The sequence below is a fragment of the Notothenia rossii genome (genome assembly GCF_949606895.1).
Source record: "Notothenia rossii genome assembly, chromosome: 5".
In the NCBI taxonomy this organism is placed as follows: Eukaryota; Metazoa; Chordata; class Actinopteri; order Perciformes; family Nototheniidae; genus Notothenia; species Notothenia rossii.
This window is the reverse complement of record NC_136903.1, coordinates 60,460,220-60,480,921: the sequence shown is the minus strand read 5'-3', so window position 1 is coordinate 60,480,921 and position 20,702 is coordinate 60,460,220. Positions and strand designations below refer to the sequence as shown.

Below are 20,702 nucleotides of genomic sequence, written 5' to 3'. Positions count from 1 at the left end.
CCCAGCTGATCACCAGGCACGTGCACACATAGACCTCAAAGTGGGATATGGCCCCCAGAAGGTTTCTGCTGTAAGGGAGGAAGGAGAGACAGCAAGCGAAGACACGAAAACATATTTAACATCTTCCAAGTGCAAAGAAAGATACAAAGAAAGTTAGTAACAAAATAAGTTATTAACAACATATTTAATTTCAGATTTCAAGACCTTGTTAAATAATTTCAGTAAAGTTGCAGTATTTTTGCATGTTCTTAATAAATACTTTTGATGTGTTTTGTCCAATTAAATTAAGTAAATGAGTAGGAGAGGAGAGCAGAATGCACTAAGTGTAATTGTTGTAACTAAACTTAGCCCTACTTGTAGTTTGGAGTGTTGTTTTGCGTATTTATGTAGAGAACAGCCTTTTTCAGTTTTGTGTGAAGATGTTTGTTGATTTTGAAGTGTTATTTATTTTAATACCACAAAAATAATTCAAAGGACTTAATGTTTTGCTAAAATAAACTAATTAGTATAGCAATTAACTAGTAGCATAGAAAACATGCACATTGTGGCATAGTTTCCTTTGTTGATGTCTGCTCTTATGCGTAGTTAATACTAAAGAAGACCATTGTCTCTGTGTTAACTGATTATTTTGTAGAATTATGTTGAGTATTAAACAATTGCGTGAGTGTGAGGGTATTAAAATTAATTGGTCGGTAAGCCAGAGATGTGCAACTATATTTAACTTTTAGTTTTACATTTTTTTTAATAAATGATTATAGGATGTGCCCTTTTTCTCACTTGAGCCCCTGCCCCCCAAAATGTCTGTGCACGTCCCTGCTGATCACCTGTGCACATAGGTTAATTACCTCCCGTGCTCCCAGGTGCGCAGATTGGATGATGACGCGTTCACACACACCTAGACCAACCCCGTACACAACCCAAAGCAAATTGGCTCCAACAGACTATAAGGAGACATTTTACCCGACTGTAAACATGACATCAGTAAGAAGCTTGATGCAACTGGCAGCTCAACATGACTTAAACCTACATCAGATGGATGTTAAAACTTTGTATTTAAACGCTCCAATTGACTGTGAGCTGTATGTGCAGCAACCTGAAGGTTTTGGAGTCAAGTCAGACACAGATGAAAAGCTGTTAGCTGAATACATCACTGTATGGGTTCAAACAATCTGGAAGAAAATGTTGCATGATCATCTCTGTGAGAATGGTTTTGGAAAAACCCCAGCCGATCATTGTGTCTACAGTAAAGAAATAGAAAATGAGAGGATCATTCTGATTATTTGGGTGGATGACCTAGTTATCGCAGCTAATGACATTCACACAATTAATACTGTGAAAGAAATGTTGAGCACAAAATTCTAAATGAAGGATCTTGGGAAACTTAAACATTTCCAAGGCATTGCCTTTAATCAGGAAAAAGGAGAAATAAGGATGAGTCAAAAGAAATTCATTACAAAAATACTGGAAAAGTTTGGCATGAATGACTGTAAGCCAAGGTCCACCCCATGTGAACAGGAACAACACTTTGATGGTGAAGCTGTTGATGCAACACAATATTGTGAAGTGGTAGGCAGCTTAATATATTTAATGACATCTACTCGGCCTGATCTAAGTTGGATAGTCAGTAAACTGTCACAGTATTTTTCAGAGCCAAAAGGTCAAAAGTAAGACATTTGTAAAGTATTTGTTTGGAATGTAAATAACCCCAGACGTTTAAAACACTGTTATTGTGTACTAGGTGTTTAAATTGAATTTATGTTGAGAATGTGTACAGTATGAGTAAGTGGGGGTGTTAAATTATAAGATATGAATCTGTTTATTTTATACTCTTATACTAAAAGTCACTTCCTGTATTGCCGTGATAAAATGGACATGCGCGATAAAACGTCTCACTTCCGGTAGAAGTATGTGTGTGTGATGTGTGTGTGTGTTTATCCCTTCGCCATGTGGTTCACGGTATTCCCTAAGATGGCAACTTCAACAAGGGGACATTTAAGACATTTCCACTAGTCTTCATTTTAATATGGCAACATTTTCTTTGGAACCTGCAGTAATCACCCATTCACTGACTGGCTTCTTTTATAAACATTTATTGATGCTTTGGTCTTGTGAAAATCCATACATTTGAACAGAATAAGGAGCAATTTACTGTCAGCAACTGAGAGTGTAGACAAGTTTGGTCAGAAACATTTTGGCCAATTCCAAACCACACCCTACCCACTCCCCCTCCGTGATGGAATGAACTCTGTCTGTAGTCACACTCTCAGCTGAAAGAGGCTCCTCCTTCTTTCAGATGGAGAGAGTAAATGCAGCAGCAAGCTTTGGGAAAAACTCCCCTCTCTCAGGCAGAAACAGGAATCAGCATCTCTGGGATTCTAAAAATAAACCCTAAAGATCTTTTATGGCATACTTTTTTTGTTAACATATTTTTGTTTTAAAACCTGATGTTTATAAGCTGCTTAGTTTTAGTAAAAGTCTGTAAATATACACAACTTTTACCGTTTTCTAGACTAGACATGAGTAAATGATCCTAAGTTTAAACAAATACGAGGTAACCATGAAGTTGTTAACATCTGTATGAAGATATTAAATAGCTCTTGTTGTGCAGTTTATCAGTGAACTGTTTGTAAACAGCGTGTTTCATGACGGACACACACAGCATTGAGTCCTGTCAGGTAGAGCAGCAAGTGAAGTCAGGACCGATGCAGACTCGCTGTTGGAGGGCTGGTAACCCACTCCCCCTCCACACTCGTTGGTTTGGAACAGCACTTAATGTGGCGGACTCTCCGCGCGAACGGAGGGGTAGGGTGTAAGGGGCGGTTTGGAATTGGGCCTTTCTCTCAGTATCCCAACTATCCTGACAGTGGTAATTTAAAAGTGATTGTCTTGACAATTAAAAGTCATATTTCACAGGTTATGTGTAATCAAAAATATAACAAACAGACATGCCTGACTTCGTTCCTACATTCATATACGGATAGACTTAATATACACTCTTTACATACATACAGTACATATACAACATATTCCTGCTTTAGGACTTCTCTGGTTGGCACAACAAAGCAGCATTTACTTTCCTAGAAACTCCTTCAGCAGCTGCAAGGACATCTTTCAAACCGACTTCAAAAAATAGATGATCAACCTAGATAGTAATTACCGACAGTTTAATGAATTAGGAATGCTTTGGGTAGACTCCATGCTAAAATGACCTTAAAATGACATTAATACTGAATCGGTAAATGTGTATTAATGAAAGAGGGAGGTAATAAAAAAAGAAATATGGTTATCCACTTACAACATCATAATTGTTTCTCTCCTGAGTTTATGAAATAAAAACAGTTGGAAAAAGGTTTTGACAAGACAATCTTTCCAAATTCCTTAAAAATATGATTTGTGAAACAGATAGGAAGAAAAGCTTATGCAAGGATGATTTGCCAGGATCCTTTTTTAAATCTATGACAAGGAGAGAAAAAACCTTTGTGTGTGTAATGCTCACTATCGCCATAAGCCACCACTACCCCATGTTTCTACTATCATAATCTTTCATGTTTGCTTTCGGGTGAGTAACACGAGACAAACCCATTTTCCTCAGAAATCATCAGAACCTTTTTTCCACACTGTCCACTCGGGGCTTCTATATACCTCCAACTAATTCATTTATACACAACTATTTGAGATGATCAAATACAGTTAAGTGAAAAGTCACACCACATTTTCTGTTTCAGCAATACTCTTGTGAAAATATTGTAAACAGTGCATTTATAATTTCTTGGCAACAGCAACCTCCGTGTCATTTTCTAAAGTGAAAGAATGTCACATTAGAGTTGTCTTCTTTCTTTCCATCTGAATATAGGAAGGCCAGTACCCCTGAGAGAAATATTTGGCTTTTCAGCTGCATCATTTTCCACTTTCTTCACTTCATAATCTTATCTGTCTGCTGTTTGGTTTTGGAAAGGTGGTGTACAGAAGGTTTATCTGTGCCTACAGTATTGAACGATAACAGCAGTGGTTTTGAATCATACAGTATATGTGACTTAAAACCTTCATTAAAGGAGTCTCAAAGAGCTAATTGGTTTCAAATGTTGAAATGTTACAACCTTTCACTTGACATACAAAAAACTGTCTGCATTGAGCATTGCCATACAACTAGATACTGTAATCTTTGCAAATGATTACATTCATTCATTGTTAAAGTGTTGTAAAAGTCGTTTGAAACGTTGAAAATGCAACAGGTGTTTTTAAACATTACAACAGATCTTAAGACATTATTTAAAGAGTTAAAACAAGCTAGGAGAAATGCTAAGGAGCAAGGAATGCTTTGAGTGAGCTGGAGGAACAGAAAATCCACAAAATGAAAGGTATAAGTTTCAGATAGGCACTGGTTAATTTGATTTGTAAAGCTTTAGCAGGTGCTGAGCTCTGGCTGACTAGTTCCTGCCTCATTTATCCGATCCCTGCAGCATAATTGTTAAGTGTATACAGTAAGAGACACAATACTGGAATTTCCCAAAGGCATTCAATCCGGTAGGGAAATTCCGGTAGAGTGTTTTCTTTTTTTAAATATAATGATTGTGTTATTGTTGAGTGGTAGTCACAGCTGCAAGCATGATTCATTACCATTCATTGATTAAAAAGCTTTGTCATTAAAAACATGTCATTGTGTTCCGTTGACTTTTATGAGATGGACTCATTTGGTCTCTCTGCATTAATATTTTGTTTGTAATACCTGAGAATGCTGCTGAAATTCTTACCGTCCTGAACCAGCAAATAGCAGAAGTTCATAAAGTAAGACCTTAAATTTGAAAATGAATGAGTGTACTGTCTTATGTAAAGGCCTAGAGTAGACTATTTGCAGCAAAACAGTTTTTCCAAAGGCAGATCAAAAGAAAAGAATAACATTGGGCCAGTATAATGAAGAAACGTATTAAGAAAAAAGAAACCGGGAAGCTAGAAAAGAATATCTGTGAAATAAAACAAAAACAACGTGATTTCTGATGTAATGACCACAGTTGGAACGGCAGGTCACATGACAAAAATACTTTTTCCAAGACAGTATTAACATAAATACAATTTCTGGGTATTACAAACTCTCCAAACAAGTTTTTGCATTATCAGCATTTGAGCGTTTATCACAGATAAAAAATAAAGTCTTGTAGAGCCGTATCAGTAAATCAGGGATAGTCTGCGGTAAGTTGGTCTGTGAGCCAAACATAGAAAAGCATGAGGAAATCCTTTTTGGCATCCTTTAACATGGTATGCAATTCTCTTAATAAATTGCATTAAGTACAGTTAAATGGGGCTGCGTCTGAAATCCCATACTATGTTTCACACAATATGTGTACCATTATTTACCATATTTTAGTGTGAATAAACAGCATTATGTATCTTTCAGACACACAGAGCTGTACCACTTCACTTCCTGACAGCCTCCACCTGACAGCAAGGAACAATGAACCTCTTGAGTGTTTAGTTTTTCCTTCACGTCTGTAGAAGTCCTTCCTTCAGTTAGAAAATGCAGGTAAACTTGTATATCCTGTTCCAGATCTACCATGGTGATTGTTATGCATTTTGGCTTCACTCCCACATTGCATTGTGGAATATTTATGCCAGTGTGTACATAGTTTTCCAGAAATAGTATGCATTTCACATGCTATTGGTTTCATACTAAGGTGTTGGACAAACTAAGGAAACTCCCATGCTATTTAGGGCAGGTTAGTGTGTCTGATGTTCTGTCTGCCTTTTAGTGACATCATCATCGATTTGATTGGCTGCCATTGCCTCAGTGCATCATCCTCCCGTTTGAGTCTAACATCAGCACCTGAGGTCCAGCTCCTCGCCCTGCAGGTCTGTGTCCATGTCCACCTCCTCCCCCTCCTCAGTGCTGCTACACTCCTCCTCCATCACCTCCCGCTCCGTCTCCTCTCGACAGGGAGAAGCAGGGGAGAGAAGGAATGTGGGGACATTATTAGGAACTCGGCTCAGCACCTCTCCTCCTCCATCCATCCTCCAGTCTGCTCCGGTTCCCATCTCTTCACCGACTCCCTGTCCTGTCTCCATCTCGCCCGTCTCTTTCAGCCTTGTCTCAACACCCTTCATTGTTTTTCCATCTAATTCCAAAACAGTCCCTTCATTCAAACACGAACCTGTCTCCATCCCCCCACCCATGCCCCTCAATGTCTCGTGACTCAAACCCACGTCTTCCTCTTTCTCCGGATCTGTCTCTCCAATAAGACCTACCTCTCCTTCAAAACTCCGCCCTGTTTTCCCCTCCCTCCACATACAATTTTCTTCTTCCTGCCTCAGACTTGGACTGGTGTCACCCAGCAGCCCTGTCTCACCTGTCTCACCCAGCAGCCCTGTCTCACCTGTCTCATACAGCAGCCCCATCTCACCCAGCAGCCCTGTCTCACCCAGCAGCCCTGTCTGTCCACTCGGCTCTGTCTCCACACATTGTCCTGTCTGTGGGGGCTGGTCTTCTGTCAGCACTGCAGCTTCTTTGGCTTGTCTGATGCAGTTGATCCACTGCTGCTTGTTGAAGGTGTCGCTGGCCTGGAAGCAGTGGCTCTGCAGCTGACCTCCGGCACGGTAGGAAACCCGAAAGAAGTTCTTTGCTGTGAGGAGAGAGACAGAAGGAGACGTGGGAGTTATTAGCAGAGGTGGGACCAAGTCATTGTTTTGCAAGTCACAAGTAAAGTCCGAGTCAAGTCTCAAGTCAGGATGGGCAAGTTCAAGTGAAGTCCAAGTCCTAAACTTTGAAAAACCGAGTCTTAAATAAGTCATTATGTGCTTTTGAGCTTTTTTAAGGTTGGGCTACTGAGACGGTTTGATTCAGAAGGAGTTTCATTTATAAAAATCCTTGATGTTAAGGTGACCAGTAGTGGTGTAGAGGGGATTTTTTAACTGGGTGGACGGGACGGGACGGGGGAGAGACACTATGGACGTGCTCGTGAACTGTCAACGGGCGGGGGTACACTGGCTCGGCTCGGCCTTTCTGTCACTCAAATGCGGGACATAGTCTCAATTTGTGGGAAGGGGGGAAAATGATAAAAATGCTGTGTGTGCAGTCCCGCACAAAGCGGGACACCTGGTCACTCTACACACACACACACGCTTCAAATCAAGTTGCATAAATACTTTTTATTATAATTACTCTGAAATGTATTATGTTTTCGTCATTATTAAAACAAATACACACTTTCAACTGATAAGACTGGCAATGATTATATATTTCTTAGACTATTAAAAAAAAATCATGCTTCAAAAAAGTGGGGGCTCCAAATAAGTGTGGGGACAGCGATCCCAGAATGTTTATTTCCACTGTGTACAACATGTTATAGGGGACCCACAATCTATTTGTATGCAAGGGACAATGTGCAGCGAGGCGGTCTTTATGGGAAAAAGAATACCCGAATCTAGATCCCTCTGCAGGTGGTACTTTAAGTATATTTTGATGCTAATACTTGTTCACTCAAGTACAAGATCTGAACTCCTCCCACCTCTGGCGATTTTCGGTGTCGATAGATGTCTGGCCGTCGATGAGCGTTGTGTCGCCCTACTCAGATTGGTGTGTACTGCCACGTCGTGTCTTTTGGTGTGTACTGCCGACACCTTCCGCCGCCGATTCGACATGTTGAATCGGCCTCCCGATTCCCAAATAAATCACTCTGATTGGCTGTTCAGCTTAGCGAATCAGTGCATTAGAAGCGAAACGGAAGTGAGGGACCCAAACAAACTATTAAGAAGGCAAATCTGAGATTTCATTTAACTCCAGCTCTCAACACAAGATCGGGAAAGCCCAATGAGCTTCTCGTTGTAGAGTGAAAATGGAACACACACGCTATTTATTGTTTGTTTATATCACGCAGTCTGTTCTTCTTCTCTCGGTCATCACGCAGTCTGTCTTCCGGTTGTTGCCTCTTTTGAATGACGAATACACACTACTGCTGGTAAGAAGAGTTATTGCCACTCATGCATGCGCAGTTCGTACGTGCTCGGAGACGTGAGGCAATGTTCTTTGTTGTTCTTTGGTGTTTGGTGTGTAAGAGACTTTAGGGTCATACATTTGTGTGAATAGGTTTAACATTTGTATTGAATTGTGCAGAATTAGATCGTGATTTATTACTAGAATGTGTACCCTATTTTCCGGACTATAAGTCGCACCTGTGTGTAAGTCGCTCTTATCAAAAGATGTGTCGCTAAGAGAAATACAACATATATAAGTCGCTTCGGTGTATAAGTCGCATTTATCCACTGAAGTCTTCATCCTCTTTGTCGCTGTTAAACGCTTCCGCCCACTCCGGTGTCGATGAAGCAGCATGTCCTGCTCCGGGCTGTCCTCAGACTCTCTATCAGAATCAGCTCCGATTAGACCTTTCTGAATCCCGACAGGATGGTGTCGGTCGTCACAAGAAGTTTCTCAATAATCAAATTTCCCCTCCTCGACTCCTCGGTCCTCCGGTAGTGACCCGGAAATAAATTTCAGCACGCCATGTTGAAGGACATCTAATTTCTCTAAATGCACTTTGAGGACCGAGCATCGAGGAGGCTCTCTGGAGGAGCTCTAACCGAGGAGACACTGATGCATCCTCCACGAATGCATTTCCGGGAACGGTGGAGGCGTGACGCACGGCCGGACTTTTCTCAGCCAATGACAGCTCTGCATGCATCCCTTGGATATTATTTTAGTAACTGCTTTCATCGCAACGCAATGTTTACAGTGAGAACAGCTGTGAGGTCCATGCAGAAAGCGGAGCAGTGTGTAAAATATACAGTATATCACTCAGTATAACAGGCCTACATTACTTTCTGTATTTGTATGCTGTAGTTTAGTAGATATCTACAAACAAAGAGTCGATATTTTTCTAAGACCTTTTCTAATTTAGTGCTTCACATAATAAAATACACAACGGCTGTAGCCTGATTATGCTTTAGGAGCAGTAGGTGTGTGTGGTACAGTGCGTAGATGCGGCGGACAGACGGGTCTCAATTGGTTTGGTGTCATATGCTTACTTTTAATACTTTTGGCCCGTAATTTCAATTCCCCATTTCAGTGACCAGAGAGAGAGGGGGGGGGGGATATATCCAGTCTCTGATTGTGTTACGCTATTATGAGAGTGCTCTCATACTTGTTTGATTCTGAAATTGTATATATTTATATAAATATATATGTGTTTGTATATGTCCGCATCTGTAGCCTGTTATTGTCTCATTATATCGCACTGTCAATGAATTAAAAGTAAATATATAAGTCGTCATGAACACATCTGTCCATGAGACAGAGGGCTGCTGTGCCTCCTGTCATCATTGATGGACGTCTCTTTAAAATGACCGCTCAGAGGAGAGGAGTTCTCATTTCTCTAACCGCCTGCTGCTTCCACTCCTCTCTCCTCGGTTCCCCTCCTCAGTCCTCCGCTCGCATCTCCTGTGGGCGGCACCAAGTCTCGAGGAGAGGAGTCGAGGATAGGAGTCGAGGAGGGGAGATTTGAGTATTGAGAAACCTCTACTGAAGCCCATGCTGTGTCGATTGATCCCACAACATCCTGGAAAGCTACGTGACGCATCCTCCCCGTTCTTATTATACATCCATGAGCCTCCCGGGCCCTTTCTCATTTCATCAAATCCCCCTCCTCGACTCCTCGGTCCTCCGGTAGTGACCCGGAAATGAATTTCAGCGCGCCATGTTGAAGGACGTCTCATTTCTCTAAATGCACTTCGAGGACCGAGGATCGAGCGTCGAGGAGGCTCTCTGGAGGAGCTATAACCGAGGATACGCTGATGGGTCCTCCACAGTCCTCCACGGCTCCCTCGTGGATGCATTTCCGGGAACAGAGATGTTTCAAAGAGTCGTGACGCACGGCCGGACTTATCTCAGCCAATGACAGCTCTGCATGCATCCCCTGGATATTATTTATTAACTGCTTTCATCGCGAATCGATGTTTACAGAGAACAGCTGTGAGGTCCGTGCAGAAAGCAGAGCAGTGTGTATAATATATATCACTCAGTATAACAGGCCTACTCTCTTTACTTGCTTTAGTTTAGTAGATAACTACAAACAAAGAGTCGATATTTTTCTAAGACCATTTAGTGCTTCACATAATAAAATACACAACAGCTGTAGCCTGTTTTAGGAGCTCTAGGTGCGTGTGTGTGGTGTAGGTGTGTGTGGTACAGTATGTGCGTAGATGAAGCGGACAGACAGGTCTCAGTTGGTTTGGTGTCCTCTGCTTACTTTTAATACTTGTAAATAAAAGGAGATGTGTATCAAAGTAAATATATAAGTGGTCATGAACACATCTGTCCATCAGACAGAGGGCTGCTGTGCCTCCTGTCATCATTAATGGACGTCTCTTTAAAATGACCGCTCAGAGGAGAGGAGTTCTCATTTCTCTAACCGCCTGCTGCTTCCCCTCCTCTCTCCTTGGTTCCCCTCCTCGGCTCCTCCGCTCGCATCTCCTGTGGGCGGAACTAAGTCTCGAGGATAGGAGTCGAGGAGAAATGAGAAAGGGCCCCGGTCGCCGCGACTTTTTTCTTCTTCGGTTGTACAGCAGTTTGCAGTTGTCACGATTGTATACAGTGCCATCTATTGGCCATAGTTTGAACGCAGTCAGACAAAATACAATGTATAAGTCGCAGGACCAGCCAGACAGCTAAAAAAAGCGCGATTTATAGTCCTGAAAATACGGTATATTGCATGGAAGTCTGATACATTTTTAACCTATAACCTATATCCATATGTGAGAAGTTAAAAACACATTGGGATTTATTGGCATTTTTGCACATTTACACAGGGAATAAACATAATTTTGAATGAGCATTTAAACCAGAATATTTTGTAAAAATAACGTGTTAGTACTCGCAGTGTTGGGCAAGTTACTTTTAAAAAGTAACTTGTAATAGTTATAGTTACTGCTCTCAAAAAGTAACTAGTTACTTTATTAGTTACTGAATTATAAAAGTAACTAGTAACAAGTTACTTTACTTTAAAAACAATAACAATAAAAATACAAGTTTTTGTGTTGTTTTTTGCTGACTAGTTCAAGTTGTAAATGCGCTGCTGCTCTCGCTGATACTTGCATCTGCCATTGTGTGTGTGTGTGTGCTGGTGGTTTGCGTTGCCGTGGCCCTTTCTCATTTCTCTAACTCCCCTCCTCGACTCCCCTCCTCGACTCCTATCCTCGAGACTTAGTCCCGCCCACAGGAGATGCGAGCAGAGGAGCCGAGGAGGGGTACCGAGGAGAGAGGAGGGGAAGCAGCAGGCGGTTAGAGAAATCAGAACTCCTCTCCTCTGAGCGGTCATTTTTAAGAGACGTCCATTAATGATGACAGGAGGCACAGCAGCCCTCTGTCTGATGGAAAGATGTGTTCATGACGACTTATATATTTACTTTGATTCATTCACAGTGCGGTATAATGAGACAATAACAGGCTACAGAGATGCGGACACACACACACACACAAACACACACACACACACACACACACACTCACACACACACACACACACACACACACACACACACACACACACACACACACACACACACACACACACACACACACACACACACACACACACACACACACACACACACACACACACACACACACACACACACACACACACACACACACACACACACACACACACACACACACACACACACATATATATATATATATATGTATATATTATTTATATAAATATACCATTTCAGAATCAAACAGAGCACTCTCATAATAACGTAACACTATCAGAGACTGGACATATCGCCCCCCCCCCCCCCCCCCCTCTCTGGTCGCTACAATGAGGACAATAAATTACGGGCCAAAAGTTTTATTTACAAGTATTAAAAGTAAGCAGAGGACACCAAACCAACTGAGACCTGTCTGTACGCTTCATCTACGCACATACTGTACCACACACACCTACACCACACACACGCACCTAGAGCTCCTAAAACAGGCTACAGCCGTTGTGTATGTTATTATGTGAAGCACTAAATGGTTTTAGAAAAATATTGACTCTTTGTTTGTAGATATCTACTAAACTAAAGCAAATAAAGAGAGTAGGCCTGTTATACTGACTGATATATATTATACACACTGCTCTGCTTTCTGCACGGACCTCACAGCTGTTCTCACTGTAAACATCGCGTCGCGATGAAAGCAGTTAATAAAATAATATCCAGGGGATGCATGCAGAGCTGTCATTGGCTGAGATAAGTCCGGCCGTGCGTCACGACTCTTTGAAACATCTCTGTTCCCGGAAAGGCATCCACGAAAGAGCCGTGGAGGACCGTGGAGGACCCATCAGTGTATCCTCGGTTATAGCTCCTCCAGAGAGCCTCCTCGACGCTCGATCCTTGGTCCTCGAAGTGCATTTAGCTGAAATTCATTTCCGGGTCACTACCAGAGGACCGAGGAGTCGAGGAGGGGGATTTGATGAAATGAGAAAGGGCCTCGGTTCAGTTCCATCACATAATGTAACGCAGTAACGCACCCATTTAAATCACAGTAACTATAACGGCGTTACTTAATGGGAATAGGTAACTAGTAACGCTATTAGTTACCGCAAAAAGTAGTTGCGTTACAGTAACGTGTTACTTTGTAACGCGTTAGTCCCAACACAGTACCCAGTTTTAAATGACATCAAACATATTGCAGGTCACCCTTGAAAAATAGATCTTTTGATCTCAAGGGGCTTTCACCTGTTAAATAAAGGCTACAAACAAACAATTGCATGAATTTGTTTCAAACCTCTACATACATAATCAGATGATGTAACACTGATCAAATATCCTTACTTTAATTGCAAAACATTTAAAACCACAAAGAAGTTTTTTTTAATTTGTGTTTTTGTAATGATCAATGAGTCTGGTGGCTTGAGAACATAATACATTTTGTATGTTTAAATAATAATAACTGTCCAATTTCCTTTGAATTATATTAGTTATAACCTCATAGCATCATGTTGTAAAAGGTTCACAAATTAGCATGTCCACCTGAGTGTTATGTGTCTTTTTACCCAGGAATTAATGCCGTATCTAACCTTTTCCACTGTAGATCAAGCCGATTGTTATAAGGTTAGTATGTGTTTTGTTGTCCAGTGGGAATGAGGCTTTAGGCTTGCCTCAGAGCAGAAGTACATTGCATGTATTTGAGCCACACAGTGTACTTATACAGTACTGTATTATAGTATGGAACAAAACAAGTGAATGCATGGAAACAGATCCTGACAAAATAAAATCTTGGAGTTTTAATATCCGCTGTATTTGCGAAATTCTCACTTCTCTCGTTGTTGCTGAAGGCTCCTCTGATGGACCCGCCCACTCGCATCTCTCCGTCTGATAGGTCCTCCAGGTCCAGCTGCCGGATGGGTATTGGCTGGCGGCACAGCTGGTAGCTGACCGGATAATCGTTCAGCGAGATGGACCTGGTGATGACGAGGACGTCCTGGAACAGAAGCACGTGGAGCTTCTGGAAACAGAGAGAGAAACCGATTTATTTCTATACATCCCAGATAGAATATTTGGAACGTGGTCTAGTCATAAAACTTGTAAAGATAATCAAATCAGTGATGACTTTTCGCATGGTAAAGATAAAGATTGAAAATAATAGTCAGGTACACTTTAAAAAGATATTGTTAAATATTTTATATATTTTACAAGGGCTTATAATATATAATGATCTGACCAGGGAAAAAGCTGTCTTATACACAGTGTACATATGTTTTACTAATGTATATTATTCCCCTCCCCTATTTCTGTAATTCTTTTTTTGAGTCCTGTCTATTTTCAGGCAAAAGCCCAAAAAAACCAAAAAACTTTCACTTTACTACTTTTTTATTTTCTTGAAATATTATTCACCTCCCTCGACTGTAGTTTTTATATTGAGAGAGAGTATAACATGTATGGTGTTAAAGGAAGCGGTAGTTAATAAGTATAAAATAGTAGAAATGCACTGACGAGTCCCCTGTTGTTCTTCAGCTCTCCGTGGCAGCTGAGGGTCCTGGAGCGGTCGATGAGCTCGTCCCTCTGCCCCTCCTCTGTGTACAACAGGCGGTCCTTGTAGTACTGACACTCTGACTCCCCGGTCCGCCTGTTGATGTCCCCCACCACGCTCTGAACCATCAGCATCTGCAGAGCAAACAGATAACATCAGACACATTTTAAATCCACTGGTCTGTTTCTCATCCTTTTATGCATCTGTGGTCCATCCCCTGCCATGACTGAATGATTCCTTCTGCACCCATCACCTGCTCTATGTTTCAAAGAGAAGTAACCAACTAAAATACATGCAAACAATGTGAATTTTGCAGAGAGCAGGCTGGTGTAGAGAAATAAAAAAATGAATGAATGATAAAAACTAAGTTGCAAACAACATTTATTTATGTAACTGATTTTTCACCCATAATTATCTGATTTTGTTAGTTTTTTTAACATACAAAATAAAGTGTTACCCCTACTTTAGAAAAAAGTCACAAATGTGTAGGGTTAAACACCAATTTGTTCTGACTTTTAAAGGGTGTTTGCAACTTTTTTCACCATGAACTGTACACATAACCGCACTTTAAGATGGGATTGTTTGTTTAATCAGTGAAAGGCACCCTGGTAGTTCTAGTTTACTTAATTGGTTCAGTTTTTTAGTCGACCCTTGTCCAAATTTGACATTTTCTCACACATTTGTTCATAGGCAGCACGTGAGGCTCAGGTTTGGGAAGGCTAAACAACTTTTTTTACCTGACGAGACCACAGGAAGTGCTCCGGACTCTGAGGAAAAAATGTGTTGTGTCCAAACGGCGGTACTACAATTTCCGTATCCGTCCGTGACGTCACTGGGCCCAGAAAGACTTTTTCCCATTGAGTAACATGGGGAAAAAGACGTCTGTAAATCAGCAGATAATTTAAACTAAATTTAAACTAAATAAATTACCCAGTATGAACTATTTTATAGCCCTTATTAGAATCATTAAGTCCTTAAAGTTGTAAAATGCACTAAAAGCCGAATCTAGATTTATTTTCTCTCTCCATTCATTCTAGTGAGCCGAGAGTGGGAGCTTGGGGGGCGGGGCTTAAGGGGCGCATGCTCTGTGAGCGCACATAGGGGTTCTTCTGCTCTGACAGCCAGGCATGACGGGTAATCTGTGACGTTTCGCTCTCTCAAAAGTTGGTCCATTTTGTCTTCATGTGCCAATGAGCAGCTCTCATAGGAAAGAACGAGACCCCGCCTCCGACGCTGTATCCAGTTCTTATTATACATCCATGCTCCGGCGTCTATCGTTTTTCAAACCCAGTTTAGATTAAACTATTTCCACATTACGCAAGCATCGACGTAGCTCTTCGCGATAGCGTCATTGACGTCATCTTCAGCAGCCATGCTAAACAAAAAAAAAGCTCCTGGCCTGCCTTACTAGTTGTTACCTTATCTTGGCGGGTGTCCGTCGTGGCATCGGGATTACTGGTTGTTTTAATTTTTTCTTGAACATCTTTGACACTTCGCTGTCGGATCGTGATGTGATTGGCCAGCCCCTCTGTGGCCAATCACATCACGATCACAAGCCGCTTGACACAAACAGATTGCGCAGGCGCTTGCACGCCGTCAGGTGGCTGCATAGCAGCGCTAATGTCAAAGACAAAAACATTATACATAATATTTTAATTTGTACCAGGATGCAGTGACTAAAAAAATATAGCCTACAGTACCCGCCGCCTCTGCATTTATTCATTTTTGGTACTTACAATTCAACCAGCAGAGTAAATAGCCATCCACGACTCAAAGTGCTCCAACTTTCACCAAATTTCTTTTTGGGAAAGTGATTAGAAGTGAAAAAAAAACCCAGGGGTGCCATTCTTCCCTTATTTCCAAGTTTATCCCAAACTTTTAGAGGTTACTGCTGGTATTTCAGGGTTAATTCCAAGCTCGGTTTAACTATTTAAAGCTGTGTCTGAATTTTCTGGGTTATATTTGCATAATTTGCATGTTTTGAGAAATTAAAACGCAAATGTTTTCCCACTCCCTCAGTCAGATGGTGAGATGATCCCGACCTGCAAGACAAACATGAAAATAATGGAACCACTTGTTTTCCTCACCGCCTCGTCCAGGTGCTGCCGGTCCGGGTGGTCGTTGGCCGTGTGCTTCACGATCTCCCTGAGCAGTAGCGGGTATTTCACCAGTCGACTGCGGGGGATGTCCAGGAAGTTCCACAGGTCCAACTTCCTGCTAAAAGGCGACTGGAGACAGCGCTGCAAGAAGTCCTGGACCCGCCGGTCCTGCTTCTTCTGGTCCAACAAGGTCTTGGCCTTCACCTGGTTACTGCAGTACGATGTGTAGGAGGAGAGACATGGCAGCTGCAGGAATGAACACACACACACACGCACACACACACACACACACACACACACACACACACACACACACACACACACACACACACACACACACACACACACACACACACACACACACACACACACACACACACACACACACACACACACACACACACACACACACACACACACACACACACACACACACACACACACACCTGATTACCACACGGTGCAGGCTACATGGAAACTCATGTATGTATGTATCAGTATGTTGTTTATTGTAAAGAGAAACACTCACTCACCCAGTCAGTCAGGATGCGTCCCACATGTTCTGTTGACCCGTCAGGCTTTCTGGCATTTCTGAGTCGACTCAGCAGGTCTGAGGAGACAAAGACGTTGTCAAATTCTGAAACTCTTTTCAAACATGAGACAATGTCATTGAGAAATACTGAGCCTGACATTAATATACAAACTCAATCCATGTCACTATAAAGGCTAAAATAGTTGAAGCTTTCAAAAATACTGATCCTGAAATTATTCATTCCAAAGGTTTTTAGAATATTTTGTGAAATACAGCCTAAACAAAAAGTTTTTCTCAAATATCTTTTTAATTGAGTGGTCATATTTCACATACATTTAACTAATTAAATTAACCTCAGGATTCATTGTCCTACTTCCTTAGTGCAGTGCAGAATTGTTGGAAGATTTAAGTAACAGGCGGAAAGGAAATATATAAATACAATTAGAATCAGGCAGAATAAAAAATATCTTGATACAGAAAAAAAGAAAAAAGTAGTAATAATAATTCTAAATAAACAAAAAAAGCTGAGTTGAAATGCTTTTGTACAAGGCAGTTCCTTTTTTTAAAAAAAACAAGCCAACGTTTTTAAATATGCAGTCATACAGAAATTTGCCAGAATAAAAGTGTAAGTATGACTCAATCTTCTTATCAGCCTGTCAGAACATTCAGCCAAACATGCTAACACCCAATCCAGTGGAATAATACTCCTTTTCCTTACAGGCTCCCTGGTTAAAGTTCAGAATGTGTCCTTGGCTCAACTTCTTCTGCAGTGTGAACTTATACTGTGTATGCGCAGAGAGACGTTGCAAGAATCACACTGTCCCCCTCTGGTGGCCATTACATGAAGTGCCGCTTTAAGCCCTTTTCAGACATTACACAACATTGGGGGCTTCAGTTATCTGTTGTAACATAGATTGTATTTTACAATAATCTTATGTTAGTCATGTAGCTTATTTCAAACATGATCCTTCCTACCTTCATGGAGGGGTATCAGAGAATCCAGAGTGCCAAAGATGTGGTTCAGTTCCTGCTCAGTCATGATTGACAGCTTCAGCATGGGGTCATGGTAAGCCTGGAGAACACATATGAGCATGCTAAGGAAAATACTCTTACTGAACAATCAAAGTTACTTCTTCAAGAAGAAGTTATTTTTGTTACCTTCTTAGCCAACTTGAGATCCTCTACCAAGTCTTGCTCACCCTGAGCCAACTCGAATATAGCCTGCAGAAAGAGAGAAAGAGAGAGAGAGAAAGAAAATGAAAGCAGTAGAATGTTTTTAATTTATGATGTTTATATTGTAAATAGATAAATGAGCAGAGGTCGAAAAAGTACTAAGATCTTCAGTAATACCACAGTTTAGAAATACTCTGTTATCAGTAAAAGCCATGCGTGTATTATACAACTAAATTACTGTGAACATCATTTCAAAATTGTGCATATCCATATTCAAATAGTAATTCATAATTCATTAGCTGATTTATATTTTTGCATTAAAGAGGACATATTATGTTTATTTTTAGGATCATATTTTTAATTATTGTTCTTCTACTGGGACATGTCTCCATGCTTTAGTTTTCAAAAAGCTCTTTATTTTTCTCATACTGCCTGTGCTGCAGCACATCTTTTCACCCTCTGTCTGAAACCAGAGCCCAGTCTGCTCTGATTGGTTAGCTGGCTTGCTTTGTTGTGATTGGTCAAGCGCCTAGAGATGTCTCGCCCCTTAATCACAAACAATGAGTTGTTGACAATGCGAGTGCGAGTGTTACATAGTAATGTCAGGACGTAAAGAAAGGAGTCCAATGGAGCATTTCAGGCAGCAGAGAGGGTTTACCTGCCCTTTCAGCGCCTTTCCGAAAAAAAGGCACTATGTGGACACGGGCCCTTACTAGCAAACAATCCCATAAAACACACTGCAGGAGAGGAAAACCCTAAAAAGCTCAAATGCCCCTTTAAAAAGCTCCTTGAGTCCAGCAGCAGTGTTTCTCTCACCTCTTGTCGTTTGATCTCTTTCGGGCTCAGAGTCTGCATCGTTCCTAGCCGCACGTCGAAGGTCTCGCTCCAGAGTTTGCTGTCACGGCGCTTGGCGGCTGGCACCGTTGCTGTGGAAACCCGTGTCATTGTGCTCGATGAGCCCGGGTTTGAGAGTGTTGCTGAGAGAACACGCGTCTTCATCATGGAGGAAGAGGAGGGGGGAGGTGCAGGAGCTGCTCTCTCTGTCTGACCCTCATTACGAAAACTGATGGAGCGCTGCAGAGACAGACGGTTAAATAAGGAAATATTACATTTGAATAAATTATAAAGTACAGCACTGTCTATAGAATATTATCCTTATTTATTTCAGATGTTTACTGATGGGCTACAAATTGTCTTATCACATTTCAAATACATTTTTTAAGTGGGAATTGCTAATAAACATGTATCAGAAATAAGGAATTACTCTTTTTTTTCAGTTGCCCCTACACGGAGAAAACTATAAAAGCTAAATTAAATAATTGGAATATTCATTAGGTAAAACACTTTCAGAACCAGGGAAGATTTTCACAAATGTATGGACAAAAAACTGGTGGAGACATCTGATTGGCAGTTCACCTGTAGCGTCTGACCAATCCTCTTCAGCGGTGCCGTCTTGACAGGTTGCAGCAGAGACGTCACCCTGGATACGAGTTTGCTGCGTTTTGTGCTGGGCTCCTGGAGGAGAGAGAAGTCAAACTTTGTCAAATTACAACATATAAAAACTGATATTTGCAGCAAAGTTTTGCCTTCAATAGATTGATCGATCAAAAGACACATTTTAAAACTTGTCTCCTGAATTTGAACAATCAGTCTGGAATTTTAAACATTGACTTTGTGATGTGTTTACTTGTTATTGTGAGTATAGTGTAAGTTAAACAATAGTGTGACTAAGTATGTCCCTCTCTGAATGTATCAAACTAACACACATGTACACTACACACACATAGTGTGCACACAAGCACACACCCACCCACCCACCCACACCCACCCACCCACCCACCCACACACACACACACACACACACACACACACACACACACACACACACACACACACACACACACACACACACACACACACACACACACACACACACACACACACACACACACACACACACACACACACACACACACACACACACACACACACACACACACACACACACACACACACACACACACACATATTATCAGGGTCAGTCTCTGTGTGAAAACGCCACCAGGCTGTTCGTCCTGGATATAGACTTCATCAATGTGTGTGTGTGTGTGTGTGTGTGTGTGTGTGTGTGTGTGTGTGTGTGTGTGTGTGTGTGTGTGTGTGTGTGTGTGTGTGTGTGTGTGTGTGTGTGTGTGTGTGTGTGTGTTTCTATGTTTCACAGCCAGCTGAGCTCCTCAAACACCTTCTAAATGTTTTTCAATTTTTCCATAACCACAGAAACTAGTCAACCAGAAATAACTCTACCTTCGATTTGTTTTGTTTTTCTCCCCTCTCCAATCACTTAAAGTCACACAAAGTATTGATGTATATTATATGTATATTTTTCTCATCCATTACATATACCAATACATCCAATAAAGAAGTGACTGAAAATGGAAAGCAGTGACGCTTTAAAGTTGCTGTTGGTAGAATGTAAAATGTTAACATCAGTTAAAATACTTAATACATTTTTCAGCACATACTTTTGTTTTAATGAAGTTGTTGTTTTGAAAAGGTTTTGGGGTTCAGTGTAAATAAAAAATAATCAGTGTACTTACTTTCCATTGGACATGTTGTGTCATGGGATTTGTGTGTGATTGCACTTCAGTTGATTCAATCTGACAAAGATCAATTCAACAATAGACTGGTCCTCACAGCAGACTCTCAGGGGCAAGAGTTTGATTTGTTTGTGTCGACAGAGTCCAATAATAAAATGTATGTCCTACAGGACTTCCTACTAAACATCTATGTTTTGAATACTCAGTCTAGAAGAAAAATAATTGTTTTTGGTTGAATCAATGTATAAGGTCTGAGCAAAGCAGGATACCAGAGTCTTGTTTTAAAAACTACAATATCA

The 20,702-nt window shown here is 41.2% G+C and overlaps 1 protein-coding gene across 3 annotated transcripts in view; it reads right to left on the bottom strand.

Moving 5' to 3' along the window:
- Positions 1-2,074: 2,074 nt before the first annotated feature.
- The window catches only part of arhgef3 (Rho guanine nucleotide exchange factor (GEF) 3), a 37,869-nt gene continuing 19,241 nt past the window's right edge, over positions 2,075-20,702 (bottom strand). For all 3 annotated transcript variants that reach the window (XM_079684271.1, XM_079684272.1, XM_079684273.1), the window contains 9 exons: positions 19,223-19,321; positions 18,623-18,880; positions 17,792-17,854; positions 17,609-17,705; positions 16,635-16,711; positions 16,090-16,347; positions 13,966-14,136; positions 13,288-13,477; positions 2,075-6,611 (listed from right to left, as the gene is read on the bottom strand). In XM_079684271.1, the coding sequence (XP_079540397.1) occupies positions 5,812-6,611; positions 13,288-13,477; positions 13,966-14,136; positions 16,090-16,347; positions 16,635-16,711; positions 17,609-17,705; positions 17,792-17,854; positions 18,623-18,880; positions 19,223-19,321 (2,013 nt within the window). In that variant the 3' untranslated portion in view covers positions 2,075-5,811. The remainder of the gene's footprint in view (positions 6,612-13,287; positions 13,478-13,965; positions 14,137-16,089; positions 16,348-16,634; positions 16,712-17,608; positions 17,706-17,791; positions 17,855-18,622; positions 18,881-19,222; positions 19,322-20,702) is intronic.